General features: G+C 49.7%; 1 protein-coding gene across 2 annotated transcripts; it reads left to right on the top strand.

Annotated features, from left to right (window-relative positions):
* The first annotated feature begins 3,460 nt into the window (after positions 1-3,460).
* Positions 3,461-10,983, top strand: Znf354c (zinc finger protein 354C). 2 transcript variants are annotated; one of them, XM_042688965.1, is made up of 7 exons: positions 3,461-3,545; positions 3,767-3,868; positions 4,012-4,090; positions 4,829-4,920; positions 7,571-7,697; positions 8,018-8,113; positions 9,547-10,983. In XM_042688965.1, exons 4-7 carry the CDS (start codon positions 4,888-4,890, stop codon positions 10,953-10,955), a joined length of 1,665 nt encoding a protein of 554 aa, XP_042544899.1. In that variant the 5' UTR covers positions 3,461-3,545; positions 3,767-3,868; positions 4,012-4,090; positions 4,829-4,887; the 3' UTR covers positions 10,956-10,983. The 2 variants fall into 2 exon arrangements, with proteins under 2 accessions (XP_042544899.1, XP_042544900.1); XM_042688966.1 differs by lacking the exons at positions 3,461-3,545; positions 3,767-3,868 and having other exon boundaries at positions 3,926-4,090.
* Positions 10,984-14,762: the final 3,779 nt, after the last annotated feature.

Genomic DNA, 14,762 nt, shown 5'->3' with positions numbered 1-14,762 from the left:
TGATGACTTAGAGATAAAGAATCTTGAAGATTTATCTGTCTGGGCTGGCTTAAAGTCCAAGCTTCAGATGAATCTAGAATCTTTTCTTTGTTTGTTTGTTTTTTGAGACTGTATTTATGTGTTAATGCAAACTGGTTATACTGGGAAGAAAAGAACTGTGCACAGGTAACTTATAGCTACCTCACTGTCCTGAACATTTATTTCTTTAATCCCCTGAAAACAGACTGTGTACTTGTTTGCTGACAAGACTTCCGGGCCATTTCTGTATTTTCTGGTCCCTGTCACTCACCTGAGAAGAGAATCACAGTGAACTGCAGGGATTCTGCATGTGACTTTTCTTCCTAATTACCTGTGCTGACATCTCACTCAGATCTAACATTACTTCAAATCACAGGACACATGGCATTTCCCTTTTTTTTTTCCCCTCAGAAAGAGATTGCCTTTCTTATATTAAATGGCAAAGTGAAAGGTTATTTGGAGAACAACTGCTTTTGCAATCTAATTTAGGGTGTTATTAGAAGGTATCTGAGGGCTCCCAAGCTGTGCCTGCCTCCTGAGCTTTCAAGTTACAGTGGGAGCTGCAGGAATGCTGAGGAGGTCAGGCCATCCTCCCAGGAAATAAAGCGAGCCATGCCACTCACCCTACGCACCCCTTTACCCCACCTAACAGTGTTGCCCCTCCTCACACTCTTGACAGCTATAGGCAAAAGCTTGGGCTCTGAGTTTGTTTTTCTCATCCAAAAAAAAGAGAGCGAGCGAGCCTGTAGCCTCCAACATTCACATCCATTTCAGCATGTCTAAAATATGAATTATAACATTAGCAAACTTAAAAGTTGTCTTACAAGTCAGAACTGTTGAGCTTTTCAGAAGTTAACATCTGGATTTGTCAAGTTTATAAGGAACACAAGCTCAAGGGCTGATATAGCCACTTTATAAAACAAAATGCTTTTTTTTTTTCTTCTCCAGGGAAGTTAAAAAAATTAGAAATGGTGCTGTTGGTTATAGAGCATAAGCAGAGCCGGAATTCTCTTTAGCTCTTGTGTTCTGGGAGTGAAGAGTCAGTTTCAGATCTGTAAGGAGCAGAAATATGCCCTGTTCCCCCCCCCCTTCTAAATTCTCCCAACTACTCCAGGTGGGAAGATTCTAGAACGCTTCCTTCCCCCAAATATAGTAGTCATAGAGAAGTTAGGTCTGAGTTTAAAATCCCACTACAAAATTATTTAATGTTATCTGTCATGGGCCCATTTGGGGGCTTGGCTGAACAGTTCCTATTGTCTAATTGATTTCTACTCTGCTGGGCTGGATGTCAATGGTGGCTGGCAGTTGGTAATGGCTACAGATTCTGGGCTCAGTTGAGTTATTCCATGGGGCTGGGGCTTCTCACAGGAGGGCAGCTGGTATCTGAGAGTGCATGCTGAAAGCTGGCATCCCCGAAGATCTCTGTACATGGTGAATCTTGTAAAGCAGCTTTGGAACTCTGATGAATTTGACTGGTCAAACATGAGACAGATTTGGCCCAGATACAAGAGATGCTTGAATTGGTAGGGCATGGTTCATTGGGTGGGGGGCATCCTTGGGGACTGGTTTCCCCATAAACAGAATTTGGGGGTAATGAGGCAGTGTGAGGCATAGAATGGCTTGAAGAGGAGCACAATCTTACTGCTTGGTTCTTGTTCAGGAGCAGAGCTGTCCAGGCCAGTCAGAGCAATTGTGGAAAGGAAGGTCAATCTGTGTATTAGTAAATAATTAGTACATTAATTTGATCCAATGGTTCTTTTTTGGGGGGAGAGGAGAATGTTGAAGAATAAAACATCCTAATGCCTCATCACTTTGTTGAAGCAACACCAAGTATAAGATGAAATGGGCTCAGAGATTGTACCCATTCTCTTTGTCTATAGATTTTCTTTGCCTGAGTTATCTTTGTTTCAGACAAGCTTGTTCCAAATTTAGAAGAAGAGAAATGTGTCCGTTTTCATGGCTTCCTTAAGTGGTCATTTTTAAAGCAACCTCATAATGCAAAAAATGCTTTAACATTTTTTGATGTAGTTGACAAGTGGAGGATTTAGAACATGTCATCTTCAAGAACACCAAAGTGATGTTCTGATTATTTCCAGTTCTGGCCACCTATCATCCATAGCTCCAGAAAGGGCCATTGGCTTGTCTTACCTATGACCACAAAGTGCCCAGAGCTGGAATGCATACGTTCCAATCCTGGTCTGGACCTCTAATCTGGCTTTGATCCAGGTTTAAGTGTTAACCACTGAATGTAGAAGGATCCCCTGCTTCTTGGCTATTACAAAGTATGCTGCCCTCAAAATCAATAGTGCCAAGAGGTAAACAGAGACCAGGGTTAGAGGACACGGAGTCGGTCACCTTGCTAAAATATGCAATTAGTGCTAGATGGACAGAATGTAACTTAAAAAAAAAAACTCCCCTGAGCAATATGTAAATTAATTTGAATGAGATACAGCAGGTGCAGTGTATTTAAAAGAACAAGGAGGAAAATGTACTCACCAAGGTTAGGAGACTATACAGATTCAAGAGTGTTCTTTGGATGGTCATTGTGCAAAGGAAGAAATATGACACATGAAGAATGAGCATTAGAGCTGGGGATATGGGTCAGTGGTTGAGCCCAAGGCTGTAGGTTCATTCACATCAATCTACAGTAGGCAGCAAATTCAGGTTTTGCTCCTTGGAACTTTATGGACTTTCCCCCCAGATATGTTTAATCTGTAATTGGTTGAATGCACAGATGCAAGAATTTGTGGCGACAGATGGCGGACTATAGGAAGATCAAAACCTTTGCAGGTGTGAAGCATTTACAATATAGGAACATAGAACCATCTAAGTGAGAATGCTGAAAATAAATTCAAGAAAATGCCTTGAGGGAATAAGCTAAACATCAGTTATGTGAGTATTGAGTTAATAATTCTCAAGAAGTAGCTATGGGCCAGTGCAGTGCCATCCAGCGCACCTGTACTCCCAGCAACTTGGGGGTGGAGGCCGGCTAGCCTGGGCTACATTAGTAAGTACTGGGCCACTTTGGGCTACCAAAGCAGCTCCTGTGAGAACCCCCCCCCCCCAAATTATGCCTCTGATCCCACCTGTTTGTACACAGTAGGTTAGTACAAATACAATCACGTGGAGGCTGCACAAAGACTGGCCGGTTTTGTTTAGTCAGATCGCTTTGCCCGCTGACAACCAGTGTGCGTCCTCTGGGTGCTGTCCCTCATCTCGGCCCGCGTTCCCGCACCCGCCCTGCTTCGCACCGCAGCCGCACGTGGCCAGGGCTTTTCGGCGCCTCCCGGAAGCGGGTTGGCCGCGGTGCCCTCTGGGAAGTGTAGTCGGGAGGCCCGCTGCACCCCGGGAGTTGTAGTTCTCCAGGCCTTTGACCGGGTTAGCGGGTTGGGGGCGTGGGGGGAGGAGGGAGCTGGTGGCCGCTTTGCCGGGGGAATCTGGGCACAGGTGATCCCCACTTTTGCGGGGCGTCTGAAATTGGGGCGACTGCGTGCTCTGGGCCGCGGTGGGAGCCGGCGTGTATCTGTGTGAGTGGGGCGACGTGCGCGGCCTCGGCCGGGTGGCGCCACAGGCCCGGCGCGGCGCGGCGCGGGTTCTTGGCGGGGCGGGGCGGGGGGACCCGAGGCCGCCGTGCGCCCCGCGGGCCGCGCGGGCACCGGGCCGCCGCGGGGAGGGAGCCATCCCCGGGAGGCGCGGGGTGTCGGGGTGCCCAGGGACCGGGGGCCAGGCCGTCTTTTGTGATTCTTAGCACACAGAACTCAGGAAAGCAACAATAGCTGCTCCCAGCCGAGCGCGGCCTTGTGCGGGACCCGCGGGGCGAATTAACCCGATTCATGCGTTTCCTGCGCGGGTGAGTGCTCGGCCCCGAGCTGTTCCTGTGTCGGGACAGGAGCCGGGCCAGGTCATCTGCTGGAATCGGAATGGAGGCTTGTGTGGGAAGCTGCCTGTCTCCCCTACTAAACCTTTCTTCTTGTTCTTTGTGTCTCTGGGCAGATCGGAACTCTGCAGTCATTGGGATCCCCTAGTCCCCAGTGTGCAAAATTGTAGTAGCCATACAGTCCTCGGTCTGCAGGTGCGGGGCTCACGGAGGACACCATATACGGTTGTGTTCATACCAGGGGGGTGGCAGGTCCCGCTGCAGAGTGCACACACTCCTGGCTGCGCCTCTAGTCCTGGCTTCTGTAGGCCAGGCTCGTCTCTCCTCCAACTTGCACGAGGAGGGAGAGGAAGGCCATTTGAGAGTTGGTGCAGAGAGATGGTACCAGTGGGCCCAGCAGGGCAACCGAATGGCAATCTAGTGCATCCTGAAGGGCTGCATACCCTGGGCGAGACAGGAAGGCCAGATGCAGATCCAGATAGTGCGGTTGGGAGCGTTTAATGGGGAGACGGTAGTACTTCCTGTGGGGTCATTCGAGGTTCTGACTTGAGGCAGAGAAAGAAGGGTGAGGCAGGTGAGCAGGCTGAGGATGCACTAGCTGTGTGACACAGTGCCACTCCTGGGAAGTTCAAGTTCATTGTGACAGTGTGGAGTTGAAAGCTATCCAGGGATCCTTAATATACCTGTAGATGAGCCCTAGTTTGTGTAGAGGAAGCTAATAGGCCTTTATATTAGAGCATCGCTGTATGGAAAATAGAATACAGGGAGGTGGAGGTTGGTAAACTGGCTTGGTTGACTTGCTTCTCGCTTGCTTTGCATTATTTAGGGGGCTGCTTTCTTGGGATTCAACGGCCATTGTGGGTGGTTGTAACCTCCTCCTTCTAAGTCATCCCTCGATTTGAGACTTCCTCACACCCCCTTTTTCCTCCCTAGACCTTCCTTGGCAGCACTCAGTGCTGCTCAGCTCTGACAGGGACACTAAGAAGTAAAGAATGGCTGCGGCTTTGCTTCCAGCTCGGGTGACAGTAAGTGAATCTTGCCTTTGTATGAATTGCCTTTTGGGTTCAAGGAGTGAATGTGTTTCCCTTGGTTGACCAGACATTTTTCTACACACACACACACACACACACACACACACACACACACACACACACACACACACACACACACACACACACACACACACACACACACACACACACACACACACACACACACACACACACACTATGGCGAATGTAGAGCCTGACACTTCTCTCTCCTCTCATGGAAACCCCATCCTTTCCTCAACACCAGCTCCCTTCCTGGTTGCCTCTTTTCTGTGGATTTTCTGTTCTGCCATACCCCAAGGCTTCTGCTGTTCTCCACTGCCTGCTTTTCTGAAATGTGGCAGTAGCCCATGAGTTGCAGATGTGAACTTGAACTTGACCAGGTAAGTTTTAATTCACACTAGGGATTTGACCATGGCCAGTGATGGTATGTATGTCTTTGCATCTCTGCGGGGTGGTGGTAAATTATATCTGTAGCTCTTAATAGCTCTAAACATGATTAGTGGTACAACCACAAATGTAGCTGTTGCATGCCAGGTTCTGCGCATTACAATATGTATATAAATTAATCTTTTCATCAGTTTACTCATTAAGTTCTCACCTGAAGACTGGATCTGCATTTTACAGAGCCACACAAGCTAGACCGATTCCAAATAAGACTATCCACACTGTAGTGTTAGACTCTGAGAAAGAACAAATAAGTGAACAGGGGGTACTGGTGGCTCATACCTGTAATAACCTTGCTACTCAAGAGGCTGAGATTCAAAACCAGCCTGGGCAGATATGTCCAGAAGAGTCTCATCTCCAGTTAACTACAAAAAGCTGGAAATAGAGGCACTGGCTCAAATGGTAGAGTGCTAGCCTTGGGTGAAAACAGCCAAGGGAGAGTTCGAGCCTTAGTACCAGCATGCATGTGTGTGTGCGCACACACACACACACACACACACAGTGTTGAAAGCAATTAGTTTATGGTACAATTAAGATATTGACAAAAATTATGTTAGTGTAGCCACCTTGGCTGATGCATTACTTTACCAACAGCCTCTCCTCACTAGCTGGGCTTTGACTCTTTTAATTACAATGAAGTGAATGGTTTAGAAAGCCAAGATGCAGACACAGCAAAATGCAGGGCAAAGCGGAGCCCAGCAGTGACCTGGGCTCCGGCCTAAAGGTGAAAGGGAAACACTTCACTCTCTAGACTCTCCCAAGCTGGGCAGGCTTCCTTCGTTTCCACTGAAGCAAGGGTGTGCCATTTGGTTTGTGGGTTGAAGCCAGTTTATGTGGCTAAAACAGTACCTACCCCTGTGGTTGTCTTGGGGCCCCAGGATCCCACCACAGGACTTGCCAGCTGACACCTGAGGCAAATCTCTCTCTGCTGTGTCAGAAAAATTAAATAGCAAACAGGCCTAACTTGGGGGGGGGGGGGAAATGAGGTATTTGCAGATTTTATAAAGATCTGTTTCCATGGAAAGTATAGTTTCATATCTGGAAAAAAAGACATAGAACTTTGTACTGATTGTGTATGTTATAGTCTTAGGTACATTTTTTTTTTTTTTTGTCTGTAGTAGTTTGATACCTCGTTTTGGTATTAACACTTTATTTACTGTTTTAGCACTTTATTTTTAGAGGGTAGTTAGCGTACACTCATCCGGCTTTTCCTAATGGTGACACCCCTTCTCCCAGCTGGCACGGTCAGTAGCAGCCGTGGCTGCACCGCCAGCACTTACAATGGGAGCCCACACACTTGACTTACAAATGTGCAGGACAGATTGCCACCCTGGCCCTCTTATTGAGTATATCAGAATAGCGAATGGCAATCCTCAGGATCTCAGCTTCCTGAGTAGTTGGGATTACAGACGGGGGCGGGCCACTGGTGCCTGGCTTTGTCCTTGGGGGGTTTTTATGAGGTCAAGGAGATTCCATCAACACTTGACATTCATATTTTCATTACAAACACTAACGAATACTATCATTTTATCATTTTGTGACTGAGTTTTTTTTTTGGTCGGTTGTGGGCTTGAACTCGGCCTGGGCACTGGTCCTTTAGCTCCTCAGCTCAAGGCAAGCACTCTACCACTTGTGCCACAGTGCCACTTCTGGTTTTCTAGCATTTTATTGGAGATAAGAGTCTACGGTCTTTCCTGCCCGGGCTGGCTTTGAACCGTGATCCTCTGATCTCAGCCTCCTGAGTAGCTAGGATTACAGGCGTGAGCCACCGGCGCCTGGCAATGAGTTTGTTTGTTTGTTTTTTAATGTCTCTTTTGCTGTTGGAATTTTCCTTAACCTGCCCTCATTTCCCTAAATGTATTCAGATTTTTTATTTTATTCTATTCCTTCATTTAATTTGTCTTTTGAGTGTAAGGATGACTTGCCTAGCTACTTTAAAAGACCCTGGGCTGGAATTTTCACTCGCTGTCAGTGGGGACTTTTTTTTTTTTCTTTTCCTCACAGCATGTGACATTTCTTTGATCCCAATGGCTAGTCCCTAAACAGTTAACTGGTATTTATGTAGAGAGCTGACTTGAAAATTTTGGGCTCCTGAGATTTGGGGGGGAGGATGGGGTTGTGCTTGAATCCTGGCGAGGAAGGCGGCAGCGTGGGTGAGTGGCACTGGTTTTCATCCTAGGAGTTGGTGACGTTCAGGGACGTGGCCGTGCTCTTCAGCCGGGACGAGTGGTCGCAGCTGGACGCCGCCCAGAGACGCTTGTACCGGGAGGTGATGCTGGAGACCCACAGCCACCTGCTCTCACTGGGTGAGCATCGGAGCTCCCTTCTTGGGGTGCTGGGAGTGACACTTCCATGTCGCTCCATGTGCCCTGTGCCTCTGCCCTCCCTTCTCAGTCTGCTCCTTGGCTAGCTTGAGATGCTCAGATCAGGATATGTAGATGTCCTTGGGAAGCACAGCAGCCCCCCCCCCCCCCCCCCCCCCCCCGGGCTCACTGAATCCTTTCTGAAGTAAAGCCTGCTTCTTGTTCTATGTCAGCCAAGGAGGGCACTGCCAGGCTGGCCCTGGTGGCTGAGCGCAGGATCTGGATGTGAGTTCTGTCCGCTCCCTTTCCTTCCCCTCGGGCAGGGATTTCAGCGTCAACGCCTAAGGTGATTTGCCAGTTGCGACAGGGAGAAGATCCCAGCATGGCGGAAAGCGAAGACTCCAGGGACACTTGCGGAGGTGAGCGGGAGATGGAAATCGAGCATCTGGGATCCTGTGCACAGATGGGCAGGTTGCAAAGCAGCAGTTACAAGACTGAGCCCCATGGAGAGGCTTAGGGTCCCTTGTGTTTGATTTCAACTGCAGGGTTTATTTAAGTACTATGATCACCTGATTGCAGTGGTGTAATCCTCTCACGTGAGGAGAGCCACATTTTAACTCCCCCCCCCCCCCCCACACACACCTTACGAGCTGCTCAAGCTAACGTTCCCGTGGAATCTGAGCTGAGCTGTGGGTTGGCGCGCAGTTCGGAACTCCAAGACAACTTTGTCCTGTGTAGCTCACAGATTTCCTGACTTCAGACAGTGCTGTTCTGGTTGTAGCACGTTAGAAGATTTGACCATGCCTTTCTCCTCCAATCACATAGTAAGGAGAAAGATGTGGCAGGACAATAGGAGAAAATTGTTATTCCTCCAGTCCTGACAGGCCCATGGCTGACTTACTCCCCCTCTTTCCTTCCCTCACTTTTTCCCTCCCTCCCTTCTTCCTTCCTTCCTTCCCCTCCTCCCTCCTCCCTCCTTCCTTTCTTCCTTCCCTTTTTTGGTACTGAGGTTTGAACTCAGAGTGTCATGCTTGCTAGGCAGAGGTTCTACCTCTTGATCTACACCCCTACCTCTTTCTTTCTTTATTTTTTGGGTAGGGTCTTGATTTTTTTTTTTCCCAAGCCTGACCTCAAGCCACAATTCTCTTATGTCCTCCCAAGTAGTTGGGTGGAATTACAGGTGCACACCATGGTGCCCAGCTCCTTGATTGAGACTGGTCTCACTTTGCCTGGGCTGGCTTCAAAGCACAAGCCTCTCGATCTTTGCCTTGAGTAGCTAGGATCACAGGCCTGAGCCCACTCTGCCTGGCTCTTTTTCTTCTTTAAAAATCAGCGTTTTGGACTTAGGTGAAATACAGTTGACACAGAAATACAGTTGCTCTAGGACTAGGATAAGTTTTAAACCCCAGCATGTCTTTTAACTGTTTCCCCTTTAACAGACATAGGATGTGTGATTACGATCACACAGGGAATCACAGCTTGTAAGAAAAACAACTCAAACATTTGAAAGTGGTGTGGTGTGAACAGGAAGAAGGCTTATGTGCCCCGTGCTCGCTGGAGCCCCTGGGGTTCGGCTGGAGCTGGCCACCTGCCCTTGCTAAGCCTGCTCCAAGGTCCTCATCTCTCAGGCCGCAGGCCCTGTACTTCCAGAGTCACATTATCCAGGATGTCCTCCCTCCCTGCTCCTAAGCAGGGACCTCATGGCACATCTGGCCGTCCACGGGCCCCATCCATGTCTGCCCTGGAGGGCATCGGGCCTCCTCTGGGCTGCTGCCAGCCCCCCGCCCCGCTGAGGCAGGCGTACCTCTGCCCGGCAGAGCGGGGAAGGCCTCACCCTTCCCATTCATTTCAGATTTCAAGGTGGAGCCTGGGAAAGAAGCCACAGGACCGGAAGGAAGGTCTGGAGGGCTGCTAAAGAAAGAACCCCTGCAGCCCGGGGGCCCCGTGCTGCCCTTGGGAAGGACCGTGCATGCAGCAGCGAGCGTGGCGGGGCGGGAGCGAGCGAAGCGCCCGGCCCCACGCCAGCAGGGCCTGCGTGGAGTTGGCAGCCCGGGCGCCGGGGCGAGGCCCTCCTCGCTGGGCGGCGCGGCGCCGGCGTCCCGGCCCAGCGTGCCCACCGAGAGGATCCCCAGCCTGTACCCGGCTCTCGGAGGACGGGCCCTCCCCCAGGCTCTGGAGCTCACGGGATGCTTCCAGATTTCCCCCCGGGGCCGGCCTCACGCGTGCCGGGAGTGCGGGCAGAGCTTCAGCCAGAGCGCGCACCTCCTGGAGCACCAGGGGCGGCTGCACGGCGGCGGCGGCGGCGCGGGGAAGGCGCACGGGTGCGGCGAGTGCGGGAAGGCCTTCAGCCACCGCTCGTCGCTGCTGGCGCACCAGCGGGTGCACACCGGCGAGAAGCCCTACAAGTGCGGCGAGTGCGGCAAGGCCTTCGGCAGCAGCTCCACGCTCATCAAGCACCTGCGGGTGCACACGGGCGAGAAGCCCTACCGCTGCCGCGAGTGCGGGAAGGCCTTCAGCCAGTGCTCCACGCTCACGGTGCACCGGCGCATCCACACCGGCGAGAAGCTGTACAAGTGCGGCGAGTGCGGCAAGGCCTTCAACTGCCGGGCCAAGCTGCAGCGCCACCTGCGCACGCACACCGGCGAGAAGCCCTACCGCTGCGCCGAGTGCGGCAAGGGCTACAGCCAGCTGCCCTCGCTGGCCGAGCACCAGCGGCTGCACACGGGCGAGCGGCTGTGCCCGTGCCCGCAGTGCGGCCGCACCTTCACGCGCACCGCCGCGCTGGCCGAGCACCAGCGCCTGCACGCCGGCCAGAAGCCGCACCAGTGCCCCGAGTGCGGGAAGACCTTCAACCAGCACTCGTCCTTCAACGAGCACCGCAAGCTGCACACGGGCGAGAAGCTGTACACGTGCGGCGAGTGCGGGAAGGCCTTCGGCTGCAAGTCCAACCTGTACCGGCACCAGCGCATCCACACCGGCGAGAAGCCCTACCAGTGCCGGCAGTGCGGCAAGGCCTTCAGCCAGTACTCGTTCCTCACCGAGCACGAGCGCATCCACACCGGCGAGAAGCTCTACAAGTGCCTGGAGTGCGGCAAGGCCTACAGCTACCGCTCCAACCTGTGCCGGCACAAGAAGGTGCACACCAAGGAGAGGCTGTACAAGTGGAAGGAGTACGGGACCCCCTTCCTGTACGGCGCGGCCCCGACGCCCTATCACAGGTTCGCTTCCTCCGACGACCCCGCTGTGCTCCCCGGGCCGTGAGCACAGCGCCCTCCTGGGGCTCCAGACACCCTCCCTCCCTCCCCCAGGAACCCTTCGGGGTGCGGGTCCCAGGCTGCTGCCCTAACCGTGGCCTGTTTGATAGCCCCCATCGAACGGCGGGATTCCTAAAATCCGGCCGCCTTTTGAAACTCATAGGAAAAGTGGAGGAAGGCCTTGCTTCTTCGAAAAGCCCACGTTGTAGTGGATCGTGGGTTCTCTTTCCAAGAGGCAGCTTCTGGAGGTGGATAACGTGACTGCCCACGCGGCCTCTTTTACTACATGGCAAGGAAGGAAGCAGTTCTTTCAGCCTGGCCTCCCACGGGGTGAAACCCGAGCCCTTCTGGTTTGCTCCATAAGCAGTAGATGTGTCAGCGCATCTGTACGTACAGGAAGGCGTAGACACCGATCTGTCCACCAAAAGTGCAGTGCACACCACGAGTAAGCAAGTAATGTTTCTTACATGGCCACGCATTTGTCCCATCCAGAGTCCCGTGTGCTGGGCTTTTGAGCTGACTGGGGGCTCAGCAGAGTTGCTTCGTGCCAACAATGCAACACCTGGTGATGGCTATGACGTCACAGTAGCGGTGTCCTCACTGTATGCACATAGGCAAGTGCACAGGATGTTGGAATACTTCTTTTTTCCCCCCAAAGTCGTTGATAAAAGAAAAAAATTAGTCTTAAGAATTTAGAATTTTGTTTTGTACAATGTAAACGTTGGTCAAAGGGAACCTCTTGGTTTTGCTTTCCTCTGTTATTTCTTAAGCAGTGTGGTAGTCTTAGCATAGTGCACCGTAGGGGGCGGGTAGGGGGATGTGCAGCTGCAGGCCTCAGGGCCTGTTACGGAAGGTCAGCATCTGATACCGTCTCCCATGACCCATCGGAGAGATTCCATTCACTATGGCTTTTGCTTGGTTGTGTTGTGGCCTGGTTCAACGCCATCGCAGTAACCTAATCTGTTTGGTTTTGTCTTTTCAGCTTTCCCTTTACTTGAGTCTTCATTACTGACTTAAAACCAGATTTATTTGTCCTATAGCTCTCTGGTTGTAGCTGCGTTTATGACAGTCCTTAAATCCTCAGAGTTAGTGTGAAGGCCCAGAGGGTGCTACTAGGGGTGTTTCTCACGCAACATTGCCCCTGTAGTGTGAATCTTGGAGGAATTCTGGGTAACGTTGTAGATGAATATTTTATGATTAAACAATCTGTTCATCCCTTTGATATAGCCCCTCACCCCAGGCCTATTTCCTGACCATCGTAGTTGGAACTGTTTTAAAATGGTTCTACTGCAATTAATTACACTGTCTGTCTTGAGAATGGTTTTAGAATGAAGCCGTCTCAGCATTCATCAGGATGAGTTTCTTCATTGACTTGGTTTAGCTAAACAGGAGTCCCTTTATCTATTTAAATACATATTTACAAGGGAAATGAGGCTTTTCAACTGACCTCAAAACCCCCATATGGTCCCAATAGCAGTGGGCATGTGTAGTAGAAAAATCTGGGTTTCTAGATAGCATTCCTGCTGAGAGGAAGCTGAGTTCTTGGAGATGTGGGTGACTCCAATGTGGAACTAGTGAGCCTAAATTAGCTTTTCCTGAATGAAAACACAAGATAGCATTTGAGGATTATTGGAGTCACATCAGAAGAACAAAGAGACCCACTCTTTTGAAAGCATTCCCAACAGCCAAATTTAGGGAAATTTGAGCATCACAAAGATTTATCACTAGGATTGTTTTTAATCCACTAAGAAGAAGAAAACCATAATGATAAAAACAAACAGACAAAACAAGCTCATCTTTCAAATGTATACAGAAAAACTTAAGAAAACAACCATTTTACAATCCTTAATGTAATTAAGTCTAGAAAAACTCAATGGATGGTAAAAAAACAAACAAACAAAACCACTAGCTGAAAAAAAAAATATAAGGAACTCTGTGTAGATGATGACGGACATTTACAGATACCAGTTGGCGTAGTGAGGCATGCCTGTAATCCCAGCACTTAGGAGAAGTGGAGGCAGGAGGATTACAAGTTTAACGCCAGTCTTTGCTACACAGCAAAATCCTTACTCAAAAATAAATAATGAAACAACTCACAGACACCAATTAGATTTGGTTTTATAACTGGCTGAGTGTTACTGCTTATGTGGAGGGCTGACATGTGACTTTTAATGAGTGACATGTAGAATAAATCCCACCATAATTATTTATGATACACTGCCAAAATGTCTAATGAAAAGAATCTATTAAAGATCTTTTATCTGAACTTCCTAATCACAAGGAATCGAGTAATAAGTTGAATTATAGGACCATACACAAATCCAGAGTCTGGAACATTGTAAAAAGACGACTGATCTGGCCATATAATCCTCTATTGGGTTCTGATCCAGAAAAACAATAGGAACTCTAGAAGGCCTTTGGGCTATTTAGGAGCTATGAAGATGGAATGGGATCAGATGATGTAGTGGTTCGATGTCTTGAACAGGCGACGGTATTGGGTTAGTAGCATTGTTTTTAGGAGATGCATGCAGAAGATTTTAGGTTTAAAAAGTCGTGATGTTGGCAGGGTATTTTCAAGTGAGTATGTAAGAAAATTAACTTGTGGGACCTTTGTGGTAGATGTAGAGATATTCATGTTAAAAGCTTGTCTGGATGTTTAAGAATTAATAAAAATTGAGGCAAAGTGACTTAGGAAGGACCATCAGATTTCACCCCGCATTGTCTCAGGGAGCTCTGCTTCAGGAGCTCTGCACCGCGACTGGATAGAGCTGTTGTGTGGGGTAGCTGGGGACCCCACAACATGGTGACAACAGGCAGTTTGGGGGAGGGAAGTGGTTTAAAAGCAAGAGCATCCGGAGCTCGTGGGCATTCATATGGCCAGAATGGTGGAGGCTGACGGTGTCTCCACCTCTGAGAGAGGGGAACCCTTGTCTCTGCCAAGAAGAACTGTGGGCCACCCAGGGCCAGGACACCCCCAATGCTTTTCCTTCTTTCCCTCTCTCCCTGCTACGTGGGCCTGGAGGTGAAATGTCCACCAGGTGTGAGGCAGACAGAACCTGAACCCTTGGATTTCTAGCCAGAGCTCAGGAACACAGAGGACTCAGGAGCTGGAAGGTGCTGGGCTGGTGGCAGAGACGAGGAGACTCCAGTCATCTGTCAGAGCTGCCTGTGTGATCAGGACTCGGCCTTGATCCGCATGTGTGCAGATCACCCCTCAGCTCACTGGCTGCGTGAGAAAAACGGCATCAATCTTAGAAGCACAATCCACAGGAGGATTGGAACTGGTGACCAAGCTAACCTGGTCAATTGCCTGCTTAGAAAAAAAAAATCAAAACATTTTCCAGAATTAGTCATAGTCTTAAAATCTGCAAAATGCCCAGGATGCAAGGCAGAATTACACATAATAGATGAAGCAGGAAAATGCCCACCATTGGTTAGGAATGAGATAAAGACACTTCAAGGTGATATATGTTGGAATTATGAAACAAAGACTGGTGGGAATGTTTTAGATTGACACTTGGTTGTACATATTTAGGGAGTGTAGTGTGATGTTTCGACTCACTTCAAACCCCAGTATTGAAAAAAGAAAAGGAAAACGAGATCTTAGCCTAGTAAAGTGGATCCACCAAAACCTCACAAATAACATTTTCCTGATGATCAACCATGTGATTAAAGTTAGGAACAAGATACTACGTCCTATTCACTATCATACTGCCAGTCTGCACGAGGCAGGAAGCAAGAGGCCTTTAGATCAGAAAGGAAGAAGGCAAAGTGGTCTTGCGTCGATTTTCCATTCAGAAATCCCAAAGAAATC

This window comes from Dipodomys spectabilis, unplaced genomic scaffold (assembly GCF_019054845.1).
Source record: "Dipodomys spectabilis isolate Male_0828 unplaced genomic scaffold, ASM1905484v1 ptg000119l, whole genome shotgun sequence".
NCBI lineage: Eukaryota > Metazoa > Chordata > Mammalia > Rodentia > Heteromyidae > Dipodomys > Dipodomys spectabilis.
Note: the sequence above shows the minus strand (reverse complement) of the source record. Positions and strands in the feature narration are given on the sequence as shown.